The sequence below is a fragment of the Oncorhynchus keta genome, chromosome 14 (assembly GCF_023373465.1).
Source record: "Oncorhynchus keta strain PuntledgeMale-10-30-2019 chromosome 14, Oket_V2, whole genome shotgun sequence".
Lineage (NCBI taxonomy): Eukaryota > Metazoa > Chordata > Actinopteri > Salmoniformes > Salmonidae > Oncorhynchus > Oncorhynchus keta.
In genome coordinates this window covers 73466181-73489153 of record NC_068434.1, presented here as the reverse complement: position 1 = coordinate 73489153, position 22973 = coordinate 73466181, and the positions used below count along the sequence as shown (strand labels likewise).

Genomic DNA, 22973 nt, shown 5'->3' with positions numbered 1-22973 from the left:
TTAAGCATGGTTTCAACATACTCATAAGACTTCCCTTTTAAACAAACTCTTTATACAGAAAGTCTACTCTAAGAGGTGTGATGCATTGGCTAAGCATGGGTGAAGCATGATCAAACTAGCTGGTTTACCATGGGATGCCAGCCCGGCGGCACACATTCAACTCCTCTAAAGTTATCTCATCTCTGCTCCTCCCTCTGCACTTTGAGCATCATCCACCATTAACTCTCACCCAAGCCCTCGCCCTGCAGGCCCTCGCCCAGCAGGCCCTCGTCCAGCAGGAGCAGGCCCTGGGTAATAACACTTCTGTCTCTCTTTTCTCTAGCATCCCGCCAAGGCCGGGCCAGGCGATTACAGAACACAGACCAGTCAGTCTGTGTTATGAACCATGGTGTCCCAACCACACTGTGTGTGGGCCACAACGTCCCATCCCCCGACTGATAATGCTCTTAGTCTGTTTGTTGTACATAGATGACCAGTGCCAGGGGGGTGCTGACGTGGACAGCTGGGCATGCTGCCAGGCCCTGCCCAGCCTTAAATGTCACCCAGAAGAGTTGTGGTTCTCACACCTTTCTCATTGGCTGCTGTACCTATGACTGGTTGATTTCATGCTGTACACACTTGAGTAAGAATGAACGTTATGTGTGTGTGTGTGTGTTTGTTTGTGTGTGTGTGCGTGTGTGTGTGCGTACGTGCGTGTATGTGTTTGTTGAAGTTTATGTTTGTACTGTATATCTGCTTCCCTTCCTTGTGTCTGACTTCATGTAATTATGTTGGAGAAAGTCTAATCAAGAGTGTCATTTTGACCCCAGTAACACAGTCATTTTTTCCCCTGAGTTAAAGCTTGCCAAATAGTTGTTTTCTGGCGGTATACATTTCATATACAGTACATACTGCACTCAGAACAAAGTTTTAAAATGCATGTACTTCACGTATGTGACCATGAGACTATCAGAGATCAAGCACTAACCTAGTAAATGACAACTGGTTCGTTGGTTTCTAAACTCTCTTTCAACAGTACTGTATGTGTTACACTTACATGAAACAATATTTCCACAATTCTTTCACAAGCGTATAATGTTTTCAAAAATTTTGGGCTTTGCTTTTCTAGTTAACTATAGATTATTGACTAATATCTCCATTGTCACTTGGCTTAATGTGTCAAAGAGCCAGGTTATTACCAATATGTTGCATGAGCAAGCTGTGGTACTAGATACCATTATTGGCATTGAGATGTGTAAGTGAGGGAGGCTGAGGAACAGTTTTCCACTGTTTCCATTAACTCAGTCTGAATGCCCATATCAATAAAGAAAAATGCAGTTTGCTGCAAAGTCGTCACATTTTCCTTTTAACAACTCCCAGGGGGATTATTCAACACATTATTTCCTACATGGGATTTCAAAACACACAAAAGATACATTAACCACATAGTTACTGAAGGTTGATAGAATATGATGGAATATATGCATAGTCTACGTATACTAATAACCTCTTCATTTGGCTCACAAATGCTCTTAGCATAAGATTGCTGCCACAGACAATATATACTGTACACTGCCTGTATAATAAACCAATCAACCAGCGCTCCGAACTAGACATCAGGTTAAACTATTTTGGTAAATAATATCTCTCGCACTGAACAAAAGACCAGTGTATTTAACTATGTAGAACTTGAATTGGGAATATTTGCTATTTAAATGTTGCTTTTTAATCAGTAAGGGGTTGGGGTGCACATCTGCATAATGTAAAGAGTTTGTATTTCTAAAGTCCGTTTTTAGACCAGACTACTTAGCTCAGCTAACACGATAAAGAGGAACCAGCCAAGTAAAGACCTTCCTCCTATAGTGAAGTGGTCAACGTAGACATGCGGCTGTATTTACACACTACACCACTGCCATACCAATGCACACGTCTGATCTACAAACACAATCCTATCCAAGAGGTGGAGTGAAGCATGGAACAGTCCAGGCCACAATTATGCAACAGGGAGACTCCTCCCTCTTCAATGGTGCCAAATTTAAGGGATCAGTGTGTTTACTAAACGTTTGCTATGGGAATTGCATATATTTTCCACAGTTGTTGTTTTTCTTAGCAGCAAACCACAGTACAGTATACCTTACACTCAAACATCTTGCAAAATATATGACAAATTAGGTAGAAAGATGTTCAGTAGTGAATGCAACGAACCAACCTTAGTGCTGAGGTTGGTTATTGTTTGAAATTAGTGCTTGCATTAGAAGAGGTATTAAGATGATAAAAGTACTGCCTGTGTGAACATACGATGTGCATTGATCACACAACTCAGTCTATGTTGGAAGAATGCCAGTTTGTTTTGATTTGTTAAGCCCCATCTGTCGACCAACACAGGTACATATTCTTATGTTCCCTTTCAAGATATGTATTCTAGCTGAGCTCTTCTGGATGATCCTTACAAAAATAACCACATAAATAACATTTTAAAAGTATTGAAATAAATGATCTCCGTTTGTCTTTGTGCTTATATGTTTTGTTTTAGTGAATCATTTCTTGTTTTTTTATCTCTCACATACACACTTCTATCTGAACAGTGCATGTTTTGAATGTTTATTACATTCATATACTCTCTCTGCATTCGGCTTGCTGCTCTGATCCTGTTCCCATGGAAACCATCTGCACAGGAGGACACATCAGAACATTGGAGGCAAAAATTACGTTCATACTGGCACACATGTAATCAGATGATTGTGTCAGGCCACCTTGAGAGAGGAGAGTCAGTCAGAGTAATCTGATAAACACATACACATTTAGCTTAAGCAGTATCCAGACAAATACGATATGACCTCAGAGGTGCTGCACCTGAAAACAAACAGAGAAACTCTCCCACACATGGTCACACAAACACACCTACAACGGTTGAGTCACTGTTAAAGTTACAAGAAACCCACAGTAGTAGTAAATGTTCCTGAAAAATAAATGTGGAGGCTGTGAGACAATCAAAGCATATGCCCTGTATTAACCCATTGAACTTGGCAAGATAGTTTGTATTGTTTAGCTGTCACTACCATCAGCCTATCCAGATGATTTATTGGTTCAGTGTACTCTATATGGCACTCTGACAATGGGCCAGGGCCAGGGAATTACTAGGGTCTTGCCAAACTACCAGGGCTCTGATATACAGCTACTGCAGCATATCAAGGCCTGTGAATCACTGGAGTAGAATCAATCTGTGTGGCAATTACACTGTTTGTAAATTAGCTAGTTAATCTCATTTGAGTGGCTGGTTCCGTAATATACATTATGTTCAGTGTGCTGTACTGTGTTCACACAGTTCATTTAGAATTGTATAAAAGTTATGTTTCTCTTTTTTTTATTACACTGAGGACATCCACCTGAGGACCCAAGGTTGTCTCACTGTGTGTTTGCTTGGTTATTTCTTTGGTTGTTTGGTTGCTTATTTCTTTGTGTCATTATCTACTCTGTATCGTTGCCAGATGTATCCCGACATTAAATCACCAATGGACATGCAGGTGCAGTTATTGTACATGTTCCAGGTGTTTGGCCCTAATTTCAATTGAGTCCAGTGAATGGCTGAATACATTTGCCCTGGAGGGCAGCACTGTGCAGTGTGCAGTGTTATGAGTTCCTTTCTGTGCTGGTGAGCTTTGATCATGGACAGGAAGGCCAGGTCTCCATCACTGGCAGAAATAGGCACCATGGCAACCTAGTTACCTAACAGGGCTTGTTACCAAGGCAACACAAGCATGATCACCTCTCAAGGGCAGCACATTTTCCCAACCCCTTTATTCTACATGATTTCTGTTATCTCTCTATCCCCCTCTTCCCCCCTCTGTAGATGATGTCTCCTCCTGTCTCTCTGTGTTTTCACACTAGCTATTGATATAATTTCCTTTACCTTACCCATCTGTGGCTGAGCATTCTCAATATCTTTGTTTGTGTTATGTCATGATTGTGCTGTTGTACACACAAAGGTTTTTTTCTTTTTTTCTAAGACTGGGAAAGGATTGACAGTGTCACACAGAGATGTACACACAACATAGACTATTACGCATGTCCCATTATAACAGGACACCTGCTGTACTGTTGGTAACTCTGTCCACATGGCCACATATTTGATATAAAAAGATATTGTATTACATACGTACATTCAATAAAAACACAGCTATCTCGTGGGATTGAAAGAGCCACATGTTTTCTGATTCTAAACTGCTCCCATAACTCTAAAAGCACTTTTACCACTTGCATGGCAATTTAAACACATTTGTCCCATGTTTTGTAGATACTCTGTGACAGTTACTAAGTGATTGCATTCTCTGGGCTGGGAGGGAAGGAAAGCAGGGAGAGGGAGTTGAGACCGTTGTCTCATCTAGAAGAGACTTTCTCATCCTTTTTGCCTATTTCTGCACTATAAATAACAGACTCTCAGATCTGTATTCCCAATCGGAACATTGACTGTTCCTCTGAGAGGAACATAAGGATGTGAGCCATAGCGTTAGAAGACTCATCATGGGTATAACCCGTTTTGGCATGAACATTGCCATTAAGGGCTTCCACCATGCTTCCGCCATTTAGAAGTAGTCAATGTAGTCTCAATGGCGCTGCCCATGCTGTCACAGATGCTATAATGTCACAGATATAAAGATGAGAAGGATATTGACCTCATCCTGTCAGTAGAGGATGCCTGGTCACTCTTTAAAAGTGCTTTCCTCACCATCTTAAATAAGCATGCCCCATTCAAAAAATCTAGAAGTAAGAACAGATATAGCCCCTGGTTCTCCCCAGACCTGACTCCCATTGACCAGCACAAAAACATCCTGTGGCGTTCTGCATGAGCATCGAATAGCCCCCGAGATATGCAACTTTTCAGGGAAGTCAGGAACCAATATACTCAGTCAGTAAGGAAAGCTAAGGCTAGCTTTTTCAAACAGAAATTTGCATCCTGTAGCACTAATTCCAAAAAGTTTTGGGACACTGTAAAGTCCATGGAGAATAAGAGCACCTCCTCCCAGCTGCCCACTGTACTGAGGATAGGAAACATTGTCACCACCGAATAAATCTATGATAATTGATCATTTAAATAAGCATTTTTCTACGGCTGGCAATGCTTTCCACCTGGCTACCCTTACCCCAGCCAACAGCTCTGCACCCCCTGCAGAAACTTGCCCAAGTCCCCCCCGCTTCTCCTTCACCCAAATCCAGACAGTTGATGTTCTGAAAGAGCGGCAAAATCTGGATCCCTACAAATCAGCTGGGCTAGACAATCTGGAAACTTTCTTTCTAAAATTATCCGTATCGTCTGAGATCCCCAAAGATTGGAAAGATGCTGCGGTCAGCCCCCTCTTCAAAGGGCGAGACGCTCTAGACCCAACTGTTTCAGACCTATATCCATCCTGCCCTGCCTTTCTAAAATCTTTGAAAGCCAAGTTAACAAACAGATTATCGACCATTTTGAATCCCACCGTACCTTCTCCACTATGCAATCTGGTTTCCGAGCTGGTCATGGGTGCACCTCAGCCACGCTCAATGTCCTAAACGATATCATAACCGCCATCGATAAAAGACAATACTGTGCAGCCGTCTTCATTGACCTGGCCAAGGCTTTCGACTCTGACAATCACCGCATTCTTATCGGCAGATGCAATAGCCTTGGCTTCTCAAATGACTGCCTCGCCTGGTTCACCAACTACTTCTCAGATAGAGTTCAGTGTGTCAAATCAGAGGGCCTGTTGTCCGGACCTCTGGCAGTCTCTATGGGGGTGCCACAGGGTTCAATTCTTGGGCCGACTCTTTTCTCCGTATACATCAATGATGTCGCTCTTGCTGCTGGTGATTCTCTGATCCACCTCTACACAGACGACACCATTCTGTATACATCTGGCTTTTATTTGGACACTGTGTTAACAAACCTCCAAACGAGCTTCAATGCCATACAACACTCATTCCCTGGCCTCCAATGGCTTTTAAATGCAAGTAAAACTAAGTGTATGCTCTTCAACCGATTGCTGCCCGGACCCTCCCGTCCGACTAGCATCACTACTCTGGACAGTTCTGACTTAGAATATGTGGACAACTACAAATACCTAGGTGTCTGGTTAGACTGTAAACTCTCCTTCCAGACTCACATTGCATCTAGAATCAGCTTCCTATTTCGCAAACAAAGCCTCCTTTACTCACGCTGCCAAACATACCCTCGTAAAACTGACTATCCTACCGATCCTTGACTTCGGCAATGTCATTTGCATAATAGCCTCCAACACTCTACTCAGCAAACTGGATGTAGTCTATCACAGTGCCATCCGTTTTGTCACCAAAGGCCCATATACTACCCACCACTGTGACCTGTATGCTCTCGTTGGCTGGCCCTCACTACACATTCGTCACCAAACCCACTGGCTCCAGGTCATCTATGAGTCTTTGCTAGGTAAAGCCCCGTCTTATCTCAGCTCACTGGTCACCATAGCAGCACCCACCCGTAGCACGCGCTCCAGCAGGTATATTTCACTGGTCACCCCCAAAGCCAACACTTCCTTTAGCCGCCTTTCCTTCCAGTTCTCTGCTGCCAATTACTGGAACAAATAGCAAAAATCACTGAAGCTGGAGTCTATATCTCCCTCTCTAACTTTAAGCGTCAGCTGACAGAGCAGCTTACCAATCACTGTACCTGTACACAGCCAATCTGTAAATAGCACACCTACCTACCTCATCCCCATATTGTTACTTATCCTCTTGCTCTTTTGCACCCCAGTATCTCTACTTGCACATCATCATCTGCACATCTATCACTCCAGTGTTAATGCTAAATTGTAATTATTTTGCCTCCATGGCCTATTTATTGTCTTACCTCCCTACTCTTCTACATTTGCACACACTGTACATAGACTTTTCTATTGTGTTATTGACTGTACGTTTGTTTATGTGTAACTCTGTGTTTTTGTTTTTGTCGCACTGCTTTGTTTTATCTTGGCCAGGTCGCAGTTGTAAATGAGAACTGGTTCTCAACTGGTCTACCTGGTTAAATAATTGTGAAAAAAAGAGTCCTCTATCTATCTCTATGGTGTACTTTAAGGACACAGGTGGCCGTTCGATGGCGCTAGAGAAGAGGAGTATAGAGAGTGCAATAGCCAGGGAGGGAAATAGCAGAAAGTAGAAAAGGAGATGGGAAGAAAGTTCTTGTAGCCCATGAATAATACCATGGTAAGTAAAGTGTTTGAACCAGACTTGTTACTGTTGGGCTGGAATAAAAACCTGCACACACTTCAGACCTCCAGGACCAAAGTTGTCCATCCCTGTTATAAAGCGATGAAAAACTCACAATTGAGTGTCTGTGTAGTGGCAGAGTTAGCATTAAACCATAATGCTTTGAGCTTTGCGGTTCCAGAACCCAATGCTGTCTGCAGTCACTTCCTCTTCCTCCCCTGTCACACCATCCAGGAGGATGGAACAGGGGTCTCTGAAATTTTAATGCTAGGCAATTAAACCTTCATAACCGCTTAGTCAGGCTGGCCGGCTGGCCGCTATGCAAGGCAGGTGATAGATATAAAGGAGGTTAGAGCAAGGCTCCTAGAGAGCTGGAAGGGGGAAATGTGATCCTGGAGCTATATGAAGAAACCATGGACAGGGTAAAAAATAGACCAAAAAGCTCAGACCATGAGCCTGCAGAATCTGACCTGCTGCCAGGGCATGTTTGAACATGTCTGTTTTGATTGCTGTGCTCCTACTTTGGTCTTGTCAGGAGTTATGATTAGTTAATTCATAGTGAGTGGCAAGAAAACTGTGTTTGTTTAACATTCGAAGTTCTGAAGTCTTTTGTGCCCAGTCAGTCCCCAGTCAGTCCCCAGGCAGCGGAATCTTGGATGTTTATGAGGCTTTGAAACACATTTGAAACAACATGTCATTGGGGATTCATATAATGCTCACTCATGAGAGGATAACCTCAACAAGGGCAAATATGGTCAATAAACACATATTCATGTTAAATGTATTGATCAGCGTCCTTCCTTGAGTGTGGAGGCCATGGAGGTCACAGAGTGCTCATCCACTGTTGGTGTCATGTGTTCAGGGCAGAGATGGCGGGAGAAGACAAGGGCAGATCAGTAATGAATATACAGTAGAGGACTTGGACCCTGAGCATCTGTTGTTCATGACCATAAATACCTCACCTCAGTAGGGGGAGGAGACATGGCAAGGCACACATCAGAGTGAAGAGAGGCCTCTCTATCTTTAATCCTGTCACTGTGTGTGTGTGTGTGTGTGTGTGTGTGTGTGTGTGTGTGTGTGTGTGTGTGTGTGTGTGTGTGTGTGTGTGTGTGTGTGTGTGTGTGTGTGTGTGTGTGTGTGTGTGTGTGTGTGTGTGTGTGTGTGTGTGTGTGTGTGTGTGCGTACCTGAGATGAATGGTGATGATTATGGTCTTGAGGTCACGCAAAAACAAATCAGATTGATAATCCACATCAAATCAAATCCAATCAAATCAAAGTTTATTTGTCACGTGTGCCGAATACAACAGGTAGACCTTACAGTGAAATGCTTACTTCCAGATTTCTATTTGAGATTTTATTAGAATCCCCACTGGTCTTACTGGTGTCCGACACATAATGAAAAAGACATTACAGACAAAAATACTTTCCAATTGACATACATTTAAAAACATTAACATCTAGTGTGTACATATATCAGTTACACATTCATGTCAGTACAAACACACAACAAGTAGGTCACATGGGGGAGAGGCGTTGTGCTGTGAGGTGTTGCTTTATTTGTTTTTTGAAACCAGGACGGCTGTTCAGTTGAGCTATATAAGATGGAAGGGAGTTCCATGCAATCATGGTTCTGTATAATACTGTACATTTCCTTGAATTTGTTCTGGACATGGGATCTGTGAAAAGACCCTGGTGGCATGTCTGGTGCAGAAAGTGTGTATTTGTATTTGTATTTATTATGGATCCCCATGATTCATTATGAAATGTAGTGGAGGTTTAGGGTTTAGGGAATGATTTGTCCCAAATACAATGCTTTTAGCTTTGTAAATATTTAGGACTAACTTATTCCTTGCTACCCATTCTGAAAGTAACTGCAGCTCTTTGTTAAGGGCTGCAGTCATTTCAGTCGCTGTAGAAGCTGACCTGTATAGTGTTGAGTCTTCCGCATACATAGACACACTGGCCTTACTCATGTCGTTAGTAAAGATTGAAAAAAGCAAGGAGCCTAAACAGCTACCCTGGGGACTTCCTGCTTCAAAGCCGTGTGTAAGTTGACTATGCAAACAATTTGGAATTTCCAACACATTCATTTTTCTTATAAAAACATGAAGCGATGCAGTGTCTTTCCTCAACTCTTAGCCAAAAGAGACCGGCATGCATAGCCTTCTGGGCAAGCTGCAGCTTAACTAGGTCCTTCTTTGCTGCACTTGACCATATGACTGGACAATAATCAAGGTAAGATAAAACTAGAGCCTGCAGACCAGCTCAAGAGTTGCAGCCTTCAAGTTGTCTCATTATGAACAAACAAGAGGAAGTCAATTATCTAAAAATAATTTCCCTTTTTGTCCAGTTTTAAAGCATAGGAGTTGACATGATGTCACTACGTTCTGCAAGTATACGTTACACATTCAGGAAACGACATGCTATGCACTCCCTGGGTCTCCGTTTATTTATCTGCAGGAGATCTATCCTCCCAACTGTTGTCTCCCTCTCTTTCACTCCCTTCTGAACCCCCCTCCTTATTTCCTCCCTCTATGTCACTCCTCCAGTGGTTATTCATTCCTTTTTCAGCACAGCAGTCTTTCCAGATCCCTTGTTTTTGCTGTTGTCACCATAGAAATAAAACAAACTCATACTAGTTGTGTGGTTGTCACATTGTGGCATTGCCTACGTGTCGTTCTGCTTCTCGCTCTTCCAGGTGGCATAAGATCTTCACAGATGTTAGGGCATAACAGTATGGAGGGAGTTGTGTACAGCTATATAAGGCCCTGCATAATCATATGAAACCAATCCACACATAAAAAGAGAGAACAGTGTGTCACACAAACACTATGGCAAATGTTGATTACACACACAAGAACATATAGTTTTACTGTCCTCCTGGTCTTCCCTATAGATTAGTCTCTGGAGAGAGGTTCTGTGTCTCTGGATGACATCACATATTTTGTTTTTCAACTATTAGTGATGAAATCAAATTAAATTGTATTGGTCACATAAACGTGTTTAGCAGATGTTATTGCGGGTGTAGCGAAATGCTTGTGCTTCTAGCTCCGACAGTGCAGTAATATCTAACAAGTAATATCTAACAGTTTCACAACATATACCCAGAATACATGTAAATCTAAGTAAGGAATGTATTACTAATATATATACATATACAGTATGAGATGAGTAATGCAAGATACGGAAACATTATTAAAGTGGCTAGTGTTCCATTTCCTTAAAGTGGCCAATGATTCCTAGTCTATGTCTATAGGCAGCAGCCTCTGGAGATGGCTGTTTAACAGTCAGTGGTGTAGTGTAGAATACAATACAGTATATACATACAGTATGAAATGGGTGATGCAATATGTAAACACACTTTAAAAGTGACTAAGATACCATAGAATAGTGTGGAGTGCAGTTTATACATATGAGATATGTGCCAAATCAGACACATATCATAAATACAAAGTGTAGAGGAATGTACACACACCCACATGTGCATGCATGCACAAATGCAGACACACAGAGGCATAGGCAGGGCCATGGACACTGACATGTTCAGTATCAGCTCATATAAATACACACACATTTCACACACATTCTCCCTTTTAAATCAACCTATATGCAATCATCTGAGTTGAGGGTGAGCGATACTTCTCTTTAATTATATTCTCATTCTCTCTCATTGGCACTGCCTATGCAACATGACCAAACTAACATGTCCTCCATGTTTGCAATAGTATATCCTTGGAGTATGGGGGAAAAGCACTATCACAGCAGTGAGATAGATGTCTACCCCACCTGATCCTGCATCAAACCACCTTATGACTTCCTGTCCATCCTGCATTCTCAATCTGATCAATACCCCAATGTGTGGGGTGTGTCTTGATAACAAACACTCCATATGCAATTAATGCATATAGTGCCTGTTCTATGTGATGCCAATTGTAGCCTCATCATAACTTTGAAAAACAACTCATTGCACAAATGCTACTAGGAAATAACCAAGGTTGACCCCTCCTGCCACGTGTGAGAGTTCGTATTTTTCCATAAAGTTATACAATCCCTCCCCCCTCTGGCCATAGATTTATATTGCAGCCGATGAAGAATAGAGTGTCTATGTTAAACAATCACAATCTAACTCTGTGTTGCCTGAGGCATTTTGTAGCTTACTTTAAAGGTAGTTATACTGAACAAATATATAAACGCAACATTCAACAATTTCAATAATTTTACTGAGCTACAGTTCATATAAGGAAATCAGTCAATTGAAATAAATTAATCAGGCCCTAATCTGTGGATTTCACATGACTAAGAATACAGATATGTATCTGTTGGTCACATATACCTTGAAAAAGGGAGGGGCGTGGTTAAGAAAACCAGTCAGTATCTGGTGTGACCACCATTTGCCTCATGCAGCGCGACACATGTCCGTTGCATAGAGTTGATCAGGCTGCTGCTTGTGGCCTGTGGAATGTTGTCCCACACATCTTCAATGGCTGTGCGAAGTTGCTGGATATTGGTGGGAACTGGAACACGATGTCGTACACGTCAATCCAGAGCATCAATGCTCAATGGGTGACATGGCTGGTGAGTACGCAGGCCATGGAAGAACTGGGACATTTTCAGATTCCAGGAATTGTGTACAGATCTTTGCGACATGGGGCTGTGCATTATCATGCTGAAACATGAGGTGGTGGCGGCGGATGAATGGCACGACAATGGGCCATAGGATTTCGTCACAGTATCTCTGTGCATTGAAATTGCCATTGAGAAAATGCAGTTGTGTTCGTTGTCCGCCCATGCCTGCCCATACCATAACCCCACCACCACCATGGGGTACTCTGTTCACAACATTGACATCGGCAAACCACTCACACACATGACGCCACACACACTATCTTCCATTTGCCAGGTACAGTTGAAATCGGGATTCATCCGTGAAGAATACACTCCTCCAGCATGCCAGTGGCCATTGAAGGTGAGCATTTGCACACTGAATTCAGTTCTGATGCAAAACTGCAATCAGGTCAAGACCCTGGTGAGGACATGAAAAATGTCCTCACCAGTGAAAAATGCTCACTAAAAGGGATGTAAACAAATTTGTGCACAAAATTGAGAAATAAACTTTGTGTGTATGGAACATTTATGGTATATTTTATTTCAGCTCATGAAACATGTTGCTTTTATATATATCCTCCAGGATGTGGCTAGCTTTTTATGTGTTCTCTAAGGACATTTTAATAATAATGATGAGTAATTATTAGCAATCATAGCACATAGTATAACACAGTGTGTGAACATGGAGTACATTTAATGAGAGAAAAACAGAAGAAAGAAACTACTGCAAATATTTCCCCATAGCTCAAAGCCCAGAATGCAGACAACCACTTCCCAATGTAAGGATTGGTTTACCAGGGATCTTTTTACACAAATTAAAGATTTTCAATAGAAGTACATTCATGTCATCTTCCAAACACTGATACATGCACATAAATTCCTTCCTTGAACTTCTTATGATAAATAGACAACTGGAGGTCAACAGTAGTAGCAGCAGAAGGTCGATAAGGTACACGCGCGCACACACACACACACACACACACACACACACACACACACACACACACACACACACACACACACACACACACACACACACACACACACACACACACACACACACACACACACACACACACACACACACACACACACAATCATATAATACTACCACATCCCTATGCTTTGTGCAATGTGATAATACATGTATAGACTGTCACTCACTATACACGCAAGCATGTAACTTTACATCCACACTAGCACATTCACAAATGTATTGAAACGGTTTATGCCAATAGAGTACAATACAATATCTATAAGACTACTGTTGCATTAAGATAGAACCTTCAAAAGAAAAGAAATACTGCGTATTAAAAACAAGAGAATATCTGTAATTATAAGCAAGAGCCAAGGAAAGGTCCGTTTCGGTCACATTCTAATCATCCTTAGTCAATATTATTATTCACATGACAAACCCAAAAATGTATTGAATTTTAAAGTAAACTACTGGTTAATAATTTAATAAAGTTAATATAACATTTGAATTTTAAGAGTTATTTATTTTGTAGGTAAAAGGCTGTTTGGGGATATCAGTGAGTAGGATTAAAGCAGTGAGCTGCTTGGTAAGGATCAGGTGGTAGACAACTACAGACAGCTGTACAGGGCTGTGTCAGGTATATGGTTGCAACATTTCTGAAAATTCCCATGTTTTCCAAAAATACTGGTTGGAGGATATCATATTTCTTGCTTGTTTCCTCCTGATTATGTCCAACCGGGATTTCTGGACTACCTGGAAATGTTGGGAAAGTTACCAGAATTTTGCAACCCTTGCAAGTATGAGGGCCAGGCAGGCTGGTCAGACAGCATAGTGTTTGTTAAGGCGCTGTAGGGCGTCGGCCACGATGTCTAGTTCATGTCTCAGATCCTCCACCATGCTGTTGATACTGGATGTGTCCTTCAGCACGTCCACACTGTGGGTGTACGGGTTGTACCTCACTGTAAACGGACGCTTGATGGTTTTGGCAAACTCCCTGTGTGCATAAGAACAGATGATGACGAAAACATAACACAGCCAAGGTTTGGAAAGGTAAAAGAATAGTTTATTAGCCCACTAACAGTTTATCTGCCCACAGAACAGCCAGGAATGTAAGGTCACAATTGACCTACCTCATCTTGACTTTGGCCTCTTCAAAGCTCTCTGACACAAAGTAGACGTCTTGGAATGTAGTGATAATGCACTCCTGCTTGCAGGTGACCTTGGGGTCAAAGGGCATGATCTTTGCATTGTCGGAGAGTGCATGCTGTATGAGGGAAAAAAAGTATCTTAGGATTTTTCCTTTGCATCAGATGGTGTTTTTACACTTTAAATGGTGTTTGAATATTAAAATTAATATGAAATACTTTTACCTTCAGCTCACTGATAGAGGAGAGAAGTCCTGCGCCGTAGGCTCTCATCTTTCCCTCCTGTTTACACAGGCCAAACTCTACTGTGAAAAAGTAACACTGCAAAACAAAAACACAAAAAGTCAACAACGTTTGAATATATCAGTTAGACAAGAAAAACAGTTAAATTCAAGCACAGTGTTTGGATATTGTTATAATGGAAACATCACTTACGGTGGCCAGCGTCTGGACAGACTCTTCTGAGGCCCCCAGAGAAGCCAGACCTATCTCCTGGGAGAACTGGGCAAAACTAGGCTCCGCCAGCAGAGGGACATGACCCAACAGCTCATGACATGTGTCTCTGTAATGCACACATAAACACACACATGCATACAGTATATTGATTGTTAAGCCAATGGGCAGACATGTGCAACTTTGTGACAGTGTAACCAAGTGTTCTTCCATTAGATTTTTGAAACAATCAACCCCCCCTATCCACATCAAGGGGACAGTAGTGGGGAAGGTGGAAAGTTTTAAGTTCCTCGGCGTACACATCATTGACAAACTGAAATGGTCTACCCACACAGACAGTGTGGTGAAGAAAGCGCAACAGCGCCTTTTCAACCTAAGGAGGCTTAAAAAATGTGGCTTGTCACCAAGCACACTCCATAGCGTTTACAGATGCACAATTGAGAGCATTCTGTCAGGCTGTATCACTGCCTGGTACAGCAACTGCACCGCCCACAACCGCAGAGCTCTCCAGAGGCTGGTGCGGTCTGCACAACGCATCACCAGGGGCAAACTACCTGCCCTCCAGGACACCTACGGCACCCGATGTCACAGGAAGGCTTAAAAAATCATCAAGGACAACAACCACCCGAGCCACTGCCTGTTTACCCCGCTAGCATCCAGAAGGTGAGGTCAGTACAGGTGCATCAAAGCTGGGACTGAGAGACTGAAAAACACCTTTTCTCTCAAGGCCATCAGTCTGTTAAACAGCCATCAGAGAGGTTGCTGCCTACATAGACTTGAAATCATTGGCCACTTTAATAAATGGAACGCCAATCACATTAATAATACCACTTGAATAATGTTTACATATCTTGCATTACTCTTCTCATATGTCCAGATGAAGTCGGAAGTTTACATACACCTTAGCCAAATACATTTCAACTCAGTTTTTCACAATTCCTGACATTTAATCCAAGTAAATATTTCCTGTCTTAGGTCAGTTAGGATCACCACTTTATTTTAAGAATGTGAAATGTGAGAATAATAGTAGAGAGAATTATTTATTTCAACTTCTATTTCTTTCATCACATTCCCAGTGGGTCAGATGTTTACATACACTCAATTAGTAGTTGGATAGCATTGCCTTTAAATTGTTTAACTTGGATCAAACTTTTTGGGTAGCCTTCCACAAGCTTCCCACAATAAGTTGGGTGAATTTTGGCCCATTCCTCTTGACAGAGCTGGTGTAACTGAGTCAGGTTAGTAGGCTTCCTTGCTCGCATACGCATTTTCAGTTCGGCCCACGCAATGTCTATATGATTGAGGTCAGGGCTTTGTGATGGCCACTCCAATACTTTGACTTTGTTGTCCTTAAGCCATTTTGCCACAACTTTGGATGTATGCTTGGGGTCATTGCTTCAATATATCCATATCATTTTCCTCCCTCATGATGCCATCTATTTTGTGAAGTGCACCAGCCCCTCCTGCAGCAAAGCACCCCCACAACATGATGCTGCCATCCCCGTGCGTTACAGATGGGATGGTATTCTTCGGCTTGCAAGCCTTCCCCTTTTTCCTCCAAACATAACGATGATCATTATGGCCAAACAGTTCTATTTTTGTTTCATCAGACCAGAGGACATTTCTCCATTAAGTACGATCTTTGTCCACACGTGCAGTTGCAAATCGTAGTCAGGCTTTTTTATGGCGGTTTCGGAGCAGTGGCTTCTTTTTGCAAGGTGGCCTTTCAGGTTATGTCGATATAGAACTTGTTTTACTGTGGATATAGATACTTTTGTATCGGTTTCCTCCAGCATCTTCACAAGGTCCTTTGCTGTTGTTCTGGGATTGATTTGCACTTTTCGCACCACTTTTCTTAGCCTATGCCGCTCTGTCATTGCTCATCCATATATTTATATATTCTTATTCCATTCCATTCCTTATTCCATTCGGTATTTGTTGTGAAATTGTTAGATATTACTTGTTAGACATTGCTGCACTGCCAGAACTAGAAACACAAGCATTTTGCTACACTCACAATAACATCTGCTAACCATGTGTATGTGACCAATAAAATTTGATTTGATTTGAATGATTATGTATGCAGAAGCACCTTTGAGTACCTATCTCATGCTGGACTGTAGCTGTGGAAAATGCCCTTTTGAGTTGCAATCAGCCGGAAGAGTTAAGTTTGCTTACGGGTGTGACAGGCCAGGCTTGTTCAATCAAATACAGGCTTTTTGTATGGAATGATACTCTATGTTCCTCTATGATGGTTTTTGGTATGGTGACGTACTGCTATGTTTACAGTATGTGACTATGAACATCACACTGATATACTCAACATCAGATGGATTTATGTTCAACAATGAAAGTAAATTAACATTTGCCTAGACTAACTTCTCCTTATTAATGTAACATGTGTCAAGGGATACTTACGGCTCAGGTGTGTAGAGCGGGTCAGAGCTGTGGCGAACATACTGAGTGCAGTGGAAAACCCGGAAAGCCAAACCTGCCAGAAAGTCTCGTGGGGAGAGGTAACCTGCCACGGGCCGAATGATAAAGCCTGTGCGCTCTGATGAAACACACACATACGTTTTTCTCAAGTAAAAGGCCACGACACATTCAGCAACATCTAATTTGATACCCCTAAATCCACACTTTTCATTATACAATAGCCTTCATTATGCTGATAAGCATCAGACTGAATGAGACTGTGTGGTGTCATGTACAGCGGCAGACTCTGCCTGTCTCACCTCTGAGGAAGTGTGACACATCTTCCAGCTGGGGGATGTTGTCCTCCCTGCAGTCACAGTGCTTGGAGAGCAGTGGCAGGTTCTTCAGGTACTCCCGGCAAGCATGGGTTGGATACAGCTTATTGAGCTCCCGATAGACCACACCCCAGGTCTTCACCTCCTCCTCTGTGAACTCAATATGCGGAATCGGTTCCCCACTAAAAGAGAGGGAGAAAGAGAGAGAAAGAAAGATAATGAAAGAGAGTAGCACTACAATGAAAAATGTGTTGTTTTGCCCCTGAACAAGTAAGTTAACCCACTGTTCCTAGGCTGTCATTATAAGTAAGAATTTGTTCTTAACTGACTTGCCTACTTGAATAAAGGTTACTTTTTTAAAAATACAGTAGAAATGTCTAGCTATACCTGTGTGCATTAGGACATTAAAGTATTAAATACACATAGCATCATAGCTTTCTAAATCAGATCTCACATAGCATGATAATATGACCTACTGTTTGTAGCTCATGGCAAGATCAGCAAAGTGTTTCCTTCTTTTGCGGTAGACATTGTCCTTGAAGCCCTGCAGACAGAAAAGATAAGTAATTGAGGTGTGACAGCAACTCATGCACTGACTTACTGAGTGGCTATTCCGTAAGTGTGCCGCTTATCACAATAGAAGTATTAGTCTAATCCTCCATCTGCCACTCTAATACAGTCAGTGTAGTTCTAACTGGCTTTGATAGTTGTACCATTGTCACAGGTTTGCCTCCTGTCTGAGTCTGAGACATAGAGATCCTATATTATGAATTATTGGATATCTTGTGGCCTATGGTGGTCTAGCGGTCTAAGCCGCTGACCCTGGCACACATGTATACCAGAGTCAGCATGGATTCAAATCAGGCCCACTGCCCTTTGACTCCCTCCGTCTTTCCAACACTATTCTGTCTCTTCAAAAATTACCAAAGGAGTGTGATTGCCACACTCATTAAACATTTTTATTTAAAAATAATTATAGGATATCTATGGTCAGACAGGCTTGCAACTAGAATGTAAAGTCATTGACCAGAGCATATTAGAAGGTATGCCTACTGGGTGATCAGCATCCAGGTCTAAGCCATACATCAAGACACGGTTAGCACACATGTCCAGGTCTGAGATTTTCTTTGGGAACCAGGGAATATCTTCAGTGTCTGAAACAAAAAAAAACATGGAATGATCTGGGATGACCTCTACACTAGATTTGAGTCATGTCTGGGGCTATTTTGGATCCTTGGGACATCCCTACCTCACTGAAGTTTACATTTAAAATGGTTAAGGTAAGGGTTAGGGTTATGGATAGGTAAGGGATATGATTATGGTTAGGGTAAGGGTAGGGGTTAAGGTTAGGGTGTGGGGTAGGGATGTCCCAAGGATTCCGGATAGCACTGACCCTTCAGTAACCTCGTACAACAATCTGGAAGTCTCTCTTTCGCTACATGCCGAGGTAATTAGTTTGGTAATAGATAATAAGCCTACGTGGCTAGACTTTAGGGACTTAAATTATTTCAAAAGTAGCAGCTGGGCCTACCTTCTTCAGGCAGGCTGGAATTGTCAGGTTGGTCATGGTCCATATCAACTACGTTGGCGGCGTGCTTTCGTAGCAGCTCAGTGAGCTCCTTGAGTTGCTCGTGGCCGCTGTCACAGTCAACAAAGATCTCAAATTCTGAGCCGCGCCGCCTCGATTTTCGGGACTCGATGTGAACAAGGTTGACGTGGTTCTCCTGGTGATGATTATAATAACAAGACATTTAAAGTTATGTCATGTATTTGATGTGCATGATAATGTCTCTACCGGTGTTGGGGAAGTTACTCTGAAAAAATAGTTTACAAAGCTACCAATTACTTCACACTGGAGGGAGTTAATTAAGCCACACTAAAGCTACCCTTAAGAAAATATAGTTCAATTAAGTTACTTAGAAAAATGTGTTAACTACATCCAAACTACTTCTTGATAAATTATCATATCTAAATTTGAAATGTCATAGACTACAAGTTGCAAGAATAGATCACTTTGGAGTCAGATGTTAACAGAATGTGTAATTTAGTCTATTAAACACAAAAACGATGTTTCAAGTGAGAATTAGGCAAGTCCAATGCTGAAAAAGAAAGGAAGTGATTGCCTACTTCAGAATGTTTTTATTTTCGCAACAAAAAAGTAGTCTGTTGTCCCGGTACTTAGCTTCACCGCTACATGCCCCCCAAAAAGTTATTAAGTAATGAAAACACTATCAAGATTTGAATTGAGTTGAACTAACACAAAACTAATGCAAAATGTAGTTAAATTACTAGTTGAACTACATGTAGTTCACTACTTCCCAACACTGGTGTCTACCATCACCCGTTTGGTATGTGATAGCCTACTTTAAAATATTCAACCTTACTTGAAAAAGTTTTAGCGCCTTAACGAGCCCGCCAACTTCATTCTTGAGGGAAAAGGCGATTGCCGTGCGACCCTTTTCTAAAGAGCGACCATTCTCCCAAGATGAACTCTTGTTGTCCTTGTTCTCGTCGATCTTGCTGAAGGTACACTTTTTCATCTGTTGGGAAAGCGAGTGAAAATATTTATGGAAAACCAACCTCGGAGCTGGCAAGGCCTATTTGTGGAAAGTAAGGATTTGGCAGTGTTTGGGGCTATGATACACCATTTATCAAGGCTGAAAAGTAAGTTAATTGTTTTGGAAAAGCACATCACCTCCGACGACAATTTGTTTGAAAGGGCAAGCTGCGTTTTACATGGACTGATAGGCCTACGGATTTGTTCAATATCCTGTGCTAAGAGCTGTATTTGAACAAGAGTTTGCTAGCCTCACAAAGAAAGGGCAACTAAATCAAACAATGTATTTACACAACCAAAGCTCACCAAAGTGTAAATTAAACCTCCTACTGTGTTCCGGTCGAATTGGATCGATTTTCAAGTTTTCTCTCTGAAAAAAATGTAGTTTTTGGGTGTTTTGGGTGTTTTTGGGTGACATTTTGGGTGTTTTATTTAACTTTTGTACACCTGTGGCGTTCCCATTAGTAATGAATGGGTGTGAGATTACAATTAGTATATAAAATTTAGTTCAGGCACATGCCCATTCATCAGATGGACACGCTTCCTCTCCCAGACCACCACATGCTTGTGTGTTTGAACACACACACACACACACACACACACACACACACACACACACACACACACACACACACACACACACACACACACACACACACACACACACACACACACACACACACACACACACACACACACACACACACACACACACACCTCACTCCCTTTCTTGGCTTCCATGGCAACCCCCACGGGAATATAATATTTCCCCCACAGCAACCACACCTGTTGGCATTCTCACAAACAATCGCAACAGTGTTTCAATAATAATCTTTAACTTTTCTCGCAGCTCTGGTATATCAATCTTTTTTGAGGCCTTGCTCACAATTCATTCTGTGGCAGCACAATGGCCAAACGATATACTGTGTATGTGAGGCTCTTGATCATATCTTTGATCATGACACTGGTGAGGAGGAGAGAGGCCAGGAAATTGACAGTGAAGATACATTAGGAGAAAGTAGCAGAAGTTGAAGACAACACAGAATATGATCCAGACCAAGAGACAATCGATGTGGAACAATCCAGTGATGAGGAAGAGGGCCCTGCTGAGGTTGTTCCGGTCAAATAATGGGAATTTGTTGTGGTCTTCATCTCCACCAGAGAGGAGAGGTCGGGTGAAAATGTTATCAGGATGACCCTAGGGCCAATGTGATACGCCATATCCCGGGTTGATGACATAAAATCCTGTCACTATTTAAAAATGTGAAATGGTTTCAAAACAAATGTCCTTGTTAAACTTTGACACAAAGTAGTCTGTGATAAATAGCACAATATGTTTAATCTGAGTATTTGTTATAGTCAAAATAATCCATACATTATGTTTTTATTACTCAAAAACGAGTTGTATGAGGCCTACAGGCCATAAATTAAAAAAAATCTCTAATACAACATTAGGTGATAATATGTATTATTATGAATTTATAATCAGATATAATGGGGCGGTCATTTTGGACCAGGAACACAGAATTAATTAACATGAAACGAACTCAACAGGAGGGTTAAGAGTATACAATCACAGTATTCACTGCAGCTGAACGCAAACTGAATACCCCACCTAATCAGGCTACTTCGAGATTTCAGCACTGGACAGCGACTACACTTGGCTGCATTCAAAAGGAACTTTAAAACTGTGACTGAAAATAAAGTATAGGGACAAAATAATATCATAATTTAGACTGATATCGTTAGGTCTAAATACCACACACTTAATTAGCCTATAGATTGGTAGCTTTAAACTGTCGATTTTTTTTTCCGTAGGCAAAATGTATTTTGGCAATGCTGAGTTGTGTCTGTCTCATTGTAAAGAGATCTGCAGCAGTAATCGCATTTGGTGACGAATGATAGCGCTCTCCAATCCAAATCCAACCCGGGATTATAGATGGCTACTTTCAGCGCAGCAATAAATCCATCAAGGGAACATATCCTGGACGTATTCTCTTATCATCTTTAGGTGTTCAAATTGTTGATTTTGTCGGTTTCATTTCAGTTGATGCCAAATGTCTTTTGGGGCCAGTCTATGTCAATCATCAGAATATTATAAATATTTTTGGAATAGGCTAATTAATCTAAATTAAATGTACATTTATTGACAGGAAATACAATTAAAATCAACATGTTGTACACAAACGTGCACAGTCTTATCAATTACTTGCGTGGTTTCAGTTAATATCTCAATAATATGCCTAAATCAAGATGCAGTGGCTCGTAGTGAACACAGACAAATAACTTATTTTATCTAGTCTGATGTCTGCGAAGATCTGCGGTGTAAGCGTTCTGAAAAGTTATGACTGCGTGCACCTTTATTTCACTTTACTATAATGTATTTTGCAATGACCTCCTTATTGTATGACGTAGGCTACGCATCTCATTTGTCTCCAGACTTAGGTGGGTTAGGGTTAGGTCACACACAAGGGAGCTAGCTAAACCTAACCAGAGTGGAGAGGAAAACTCTGATATGAACAGAAAATAAATTAACTAATGAAGTGGGGGGTAAGATTACAGATTGGCGCAACAAAAGTAAATAATTTATGTGTGATAATTGAAGTCGAAAGTAAAATGCATCATGTTTGATTATTCAAGCCTTTGCCAAAAGCTTATTAAATCAAAGACAATTCAACGTAAAATGACTGTTCATTTGTATTGTTCCATGGAAAATAATTTAGTTTAGTTTAGCCAGTTCTTATTTACTTACAATATAAATTTAATTTACCTCATTATTCAGTTGCTTTTCCTCGTAACAAGTGTGCAATGAAGAACTCATAGAGTCGAAAGACCTTCCTCTGCGCGGCCCGTCAATCTTGTTTGAATACATGTCAAAGTCCTTTGATTGATATGTTTTAGTGAGAATAAGTAAGGCAGTCCACTGCTGCTGTATCTGCTATGATATACCTATATACCTCTCACTCAAAGCACAAGGCGCCTCAGTATTTATGAACACTGGGTGGAAGGAGGGGGTGGGGATGGGGTGGGGGGAGGAGTATCACAACTATATGCCTAAATGTAACATGGTAATGGTTATACAACTAATCTCACATTAATGTCACACACTGATGATTACAAAATATTCACTTTCACGAAGGGAATCAGTAGACTTTAATAATGAGGTACTGTTGGTGTAGTTGTGACTGCTGGCCATGAGGGAAATGTAAGCCTATCATACAGCCTACACCAACAGCAAAACATCCCAGGTCTAAGGGTTTTCATATCGATGTCATATCATATACTGTACATAAACT

General features: G+C 41.5%; 1 protein-coding gene across 1 annotated transcript; it reads right to left on the bottom strand.

Moving 5' to 3' along the window:
• Positions 1-12320: 12320 nt before the first annotated feature.
• On the bottom strand, positions 12321-22620 carry LOC118394316 (tryptophan 5-hydroxylase 1-like). Its single transcript, XM_035787510.2, has 11 exons — positions 22448-22620; positions 19505-19660; positions 18652-18844; positions 18174-18274; positions 17597-17664; positions 17106-17302; positions 16789-16924; positions 14353-14479; positions 14143-14238; positions 13903-14036; positions 12321-13766 (listed from the first exon to the last, which is right to left on the bottom strand). The coding sequence occupies exons 1-11, from the start codon at positions 22547-22549 to the stop codon at positions 13592-13594; spliced, it is 1485 nt and encodes a 494-aa protein (XP_035643403.1). The 5' UTR covers positions 22550-22620; the 3' UTR covers positions 12321-13591.
• Positions 22621-22973: the final 353 nt, after the last annotated feature.

What these genes read in the sequence shown, in the direction of transcription:
- LOC118394316 (XM_035787510.2), bottom strand. Translation starts at nt 22,549, where the DNA reads ATGTATTCAAACAAGATTGACGGGCCGCGCAGAGGAAGGTCTTTCGAC. An exon ending in AGGCGCTAAAACTTTTTCAA is followed by an intron (nt 18,845 to 19,504) that starts GTAAGGTTGAAT and finishes AATCATCACCAG; the next exon opens with GAGAACCACGTCAACCTTGT. An exon ending in CCGCTCTACACACCTGAGCC is followed by an intron (nt 14,480 to 16,788) that starts GTAAGTATCCCT and finishes TGTGCATTACAG; the next exon opens with AGACACATGTCATGAGCTGT.